Here is a 5,314-nt window from a genome sequence, read left to right as displayed (position 1 = left end):
ATGATAATCAAGGCTAAAGATATGAGGAAAGTTCTGAATTCTGATCAGCCTGTGTTACTTATGATATGCAAACATGTGCTTTTAAGTGTTGATGAACTCGACAAGGCATTGCCTTCGAGTGTAGTTGCATTGTTGCAGGAATTTGAAGACATGTTCCTTGATGAGGTCCCTTATGGCTTACCACCCATCCAAGGGATCGAGCACCAAATCGACCTCATTCCTAGAGCACCATTACCCAACAAACCTGCCTACCGAATGGGTCCGGAGGAAACTAAGGAACTCCAAAGGCAAGTTGATGGCCTCCTAGGTAAGGGTTGGGTTAAAGAAAGTTTGAATCCATATGCTTACTTGTTATATTTGTTCCCAAAAAAGATGGCACTTGGCGTATTTATACTGATTGTAGGGCTGTTAATGCTATAACTATTAAATACCGTCATCCCATTCCTAGATTAGATGACATGCTAGATGAACTTGATGGTGCTGTTATTTTCACAAAAATTGATTTGAGAATTGGCAATCATCAAATTCAGATGAAAGAGAGAGATGAGTGGAAAACAGCTTTCAAAACAAAACATGGTCTTTATGAGTGGTTAGTCATGCCTTTTGGCTTAACTAATGCACCAAGCACCTTCATGAGATTAATGAACCATGTTTTAAGGCAGTTTATAGGAAAATTTGTTTACTTTGATGATATCTTGATCTATATTCGAAACATGCATGAACATATGGAGCATCTTAGATTGGTACTTGAAACACTTCGAAAGGTGAGCCTGCACCTTTTGTACTAACGAACTTGTGTTTCTAGGCTATGTTGTTAGCTCGCAGGGCATCAAAGTAGACGACTCCAAGATCGAAGCCATCAAACAATGGCCGGCGCAAAAGTCAGTCATGGATGTGCAATTTTTCCACGGTTTGGCTGGTTTCTACTGGCATTTTGTCAAGGACTTCAATACCATTGCTGCACCATTGACCGCAATGATGAAGAAAAATGACAAATTCCATTGTAGAGAAGCCCAAGAAAATTCTTTCCTTACTCTTAAGGACAAACTCACACATGCACCTGTCTTAGCATTACCTAACTTTAATAAAACCTTTGAGATTGAATGTGATGCTTCTGGTGTAGGAATTGGAATTGTGCTAATGCAAGACAAGAGGCCTTGTGCATTCTTGTGAGAACCCATAAATTTTCGTATTTTCTAGGGTTTTGTTTTATTTAATCGCACGTTTTTCTGTAATTTCTTTATTAGAAAATTTTCTAACTCGTTTTATGAGTAAATAGGGTTTTTAAAACATTTTTCTAGTATAATTGAGTTCATGAGATTTTTGGAGCGTATATCGGGAGTGGAACCCGCTAGTGCGGAAAGTTCGGTAATATTCGGCCAATTAGGTTAAGTTTTGTATACAGGGTTTAATTTACTAGGTGCTAAGAGATAATTAGAGGATATCATTTGGATGAGTGTTGAGGAAACTAAAGGATAGCTTAGCATTTATGAGGGTGACAAGTGTCACCTAGTGATTTATTCTTGAATTTTGACCACTATTCATTACTTTACCAATTAAAACAAAAATTGACCAAAAATTTCTCATTTTCTTCATCTTCTTGGCCAGCCATCTTCAAGCAAAAAAGAAGAAAAACCTCTCCACTTTCTTACCTCTAATCTTGCCCAATCTTTCAATTCAATCGTTTAATCTTCAAATTACTCCATAAAACTTCTTGCTAGAAAGGATTAAGAAGGATTGGTGAAGTTGTTTTGGAAAGGGAAGCACTAAGCTACCAACTTTCTTGGGATTTTAAGGTATTTTGCCAAGAACATCCTCTTTACTTCAATTAATTGCTTATTAGTGGTTTTTAATTGTTTTAGATTTTGTTTTGGGGAAGATTAGCACTTGAATGCATGAATTCCAGGTTAGGGTTTTGAATGACCCTGTTCTGTCTGGTTTTATTTTAGCATGTTAGAGGCTGAATCAGCTCTTGACCAAAACATGAAAGTTGTAGAGAATGATGTTTTATAGTATCCTGTAAAATTTCAGCTCAATCGGAGTAATGTAACCTATGAAAAGACCAAAATACCCCTGCTGCCCTGTTTCTATCCAAACATGCTAATCAGCTTCTGTAATTGGTTGTTTTGACCAGGAATACTACTGATTTGGTTCTTGATGTCTTCTTAAGAATTCTATCCTTGTGTCGTAGCTTTCTAATGGCTTTGGAATCACTTGAATTGGAGTTGTATATACTGAGATATGACTGAATGAATCAGGACTGTTACAGTAAATTTCGAATTGGAAAATCTGGGGTTGTTTTGGTAAATATGACCTAGAAAAAATGTAAACTGGACTGAGTAGCCTTCATCAAAGTTGTATCCCTCTGTCTTAGCTTCGTAACGGTATAAATTTCACCCCAATCTGATAAGTGTAGCTCCAGTTGTGTCCGTTCCACTAAATGACGTCGAAACTGTCTTTTGGTTTTAGGGTTTATAATTAGGGCTTTTCTAGGGTTTCTTTGTTGAGCTACCATTTGGTTGTTTTGAAGGGTATTGTGGCTCTAATTAAAGGTGTTTGATAGTTTGTGATTGGGTGTTGAGGTTTGGTTGGAAAGGTAAAGAAGACTAGGGGAAGTACTGTCAAAATTTTCGCGGGAGCTTCTGCGCAGTCTCGGGAGATTTGTTATATCTTGATGTAGAAATGTCAGAATTGAGTTCCGTTTGTTGCATTTTAAACTAGATTCATAGGGTTATGAACCATGTAAATTTCCAACTCTGTTTCTGTCTATACAATTTATGGTGATTTTTCAAAGTTGACTGAAATATTGTACCTGTTCTGTTTTCCACTGGATAAAACAGCAACTTGCAACTTGAATTTGACTGGCTTACGTTCCGAATCTTACAATGGTGTTTTCTGGAAAGTTATAGCCCTTTGAATTTATTTTCCAACGGTATAACTTTTATTAATTTTGGACTTACAAAACTTGAGATATGATTTTTCATATAGGGTTGCGCGAAACTGGAAAATCCTGTTTTCCGAGTATTGACCTTACTTTCATTTTTTTTTACTTCAAATTTGGAGTTGGTCAATCATTGTAGGTAGAGTTTTGAGGTTGTGCATGCCTTTAGGACTAATTGTTATCTTTTCACTCCAAAGTCACATCTTCACTTTACATTAATGGTTTATTTGGATAGGCACCCGACTTGTAATCGAGCTTTACTTGCGAATTCCATTTATTAGGTTTTGGAGTCCAGTCTTAAGTGTTTACCTTGATTGTTCTAGGAGGTGCCGGCGAGTAAAGCCACAGTTGGGAAGGAAACTTTTGAAATTATCCTTGTTTGATCAGGTGAGTGCACCACTCCCCTGAGTTATTGCTAAACTGATTTTCTGTACTTGCAACTTGCTATTTGAATATCTTTCCTGACTGTTTATCTTGTACGAGATGAGGGTGTACTTTATCACACTCGTTCTTTGCCCTGTACTGAACGAACTGGAATCTATTACTTATACTTGTTATGTACTTGAACTTGTTACTTGCACTTGTTATGAGATCGTTTGGAAGGGTGTCCAACGATTGTGTTAAACTTGATCGTCCCGTTAAACTTGAGCTCAACCTCATGGGGAGTTAATTAAATTGAGCCAGCAAGGGCTTGGTCGAGATAATTGACAATCCTTGGGTACCTGTTCCTGGGGAATCTTTGAGTATTGAGACTTTTGATTCCGGTATACTCGAGTATTACAATTCCTGTTCCTGTTTGGCGTTTGGGCCCGGTAAGGGGTATGTTTGGTGAACGGGGTTTTGGCATTAAAGTGATATTCTACTGGATTGGTTTCTTTATTTGAACGTTGATGGAGGGTCAACGAGGCTAGATCAAGTACTGCAACGGGGACTCCTGAGAGCCACCTGTATCCTTTTATTTAAGTTGTTTTGTTCCTCTCCTTATTTGATATACCTATGTGATTAATTGAGCATGAAGTTCCTTGGTTCTTGACTGTTATTATTTTGGTACCTCATTGAGCTTCTAGCTCACCCCGTTCTGTTATCCTTGTTTTCCTTACAGGAAACCACATTTTGGAGACTCTGATATTTTGAAGCATGAGTTGAGCTAGTTTTAGTATTCTTTTGTATAGCTCCTCGATGGTTGGAAAACCTTAAATGTATTTTAACCAAACAATTCCCTTTTGAATTGTAAGTTTGCAACCATGTGTATATAAAAGTGTTTAACCGTGTTCCTAAGTTGATTTGGTTTGGAAATGTTCTTTTCTAGGGTTATCTAAAGTTGTTGTGCTTGTTTGGGTTTCGGACGGTGAATGTTATCTTCTTGAAGTTCTTTTGAGGGATTGGTAGGGTTTACGCTTGTTCCGAATCCGTAGTCCCGGCGAGAGTTGGGCAGGCGGTCCGCCGAACCCTTTGGTTCGCCTTAGGAGGAGGTGGGGCTGTCACAATTCTTTAGCGAGAAACTGGGAGGTGCTGCTCTGAATTACCCCACATATGACAAGGAGTTGTATGCACTTGTAAGAGCCTTGGAAACTTGGCAACATTACCTCCGTCTAAGGGAGTTCGTGATACACACTGACCATGAATCTTTGAAATTCCTCAAGAGGTAGCCGAAATTAAGCAAAAGGCATGCCAAGTGGGTAAGTTTCATTGACACCTTCTCCTATGTCATTAAGTATAAAACTGGTAAAACGAATGTGGTAACTGATGCATTATCTCGTAGACATTCTTTGCTAGTTTTTCTTGATGCTAAGTTGCTTGGGTTTGAAATGCTAAAAGAGCTCTATGCACATGACATTGGTTTTGGTGAAATATTTGCATCATGTACCAAGAGTCCGCATGAAAAATACTTTTTACATGATAGATTTTTGTTTTACGTTGGCAAGTTGTGTGTGCCTAATTCGTCCATTCGCGACTTATTGGTTAGAGAGGCACATAGTGGTGGTCTCATGGGGCATTTTGGCATTGTCAAGACATTAGCAATGTTGCAAGAGCACTTTTATTGGCCACGCATTCGTAGGGATGTTGAATGCATGGTTGGTAGATGCGCTACTTGACATAAAGTTAAATCTAAAACAAATCCTTATGGCTTATATACCCCATTGCCTATTCCAAAATATCCTTGGGTAGACTTGTCTATAGATTTTGTTTTGGGACTGCCTATATCTCAAAGGAATAATGACTCCTTCATCTATGTGGTAGTTGGTAGATTTTCAAAGATGGCTCATTTTATCCCTTGCCATAAGACTGATGATACATCTCATATTGCTAACTTGTTTTTCAAAGAAATTGTGCGCTTACATGGTATGCCTCAAACAATTATTAGTGATAGAG

The 5,314-nt window shown here is 38.1% G+C and overlaps 1 protein-coding gene across 1 annotated transcript; it reads left to right on the top strand.

The window, feature by feature from the left end:
• LOC140005061 (uncharacterized) lies at nucleotides 1–5,037 on the top strand. The gene is made up of 3 exons (XM_072045182.1): nucleotides 1–307; nucleotides 806–1,159; nucleotides 4,718–5,037. The coding sequence occupies exons 1-3, from the start codon at nucleotides 1–3 to the stop codon at nucleotides 5,035–5,037; spliced, it is 981 nt and encodes a 326-aa protein (XP_071901283.1).
• The last annotated feature ends 277 nt before the right edge of the window (nucleotides 5,038–5,314 follow it).

Source organism: Coffea arabica, chromosome 1c (genome assembly GCF_036785885.1).
Source record: "Coffea arabica cultivar ET-39 chromosome 1c, Coffea Arabica ET-39 HiFi, whole genome shotgun sequence".
In the NCBI taxonomy this organism is placed as follows: Eukaryota; Viridiplantae; Streptophyta; class Magnoliopsida; order Gentianales; family Rubiaceae; genus Coffea; species Coffea arabica.
The sequence above is the reverse complement of the archived record's forward strand: the minus strand, read 5'-3'. Positions and strand labels throughout refer to the sequence as shown.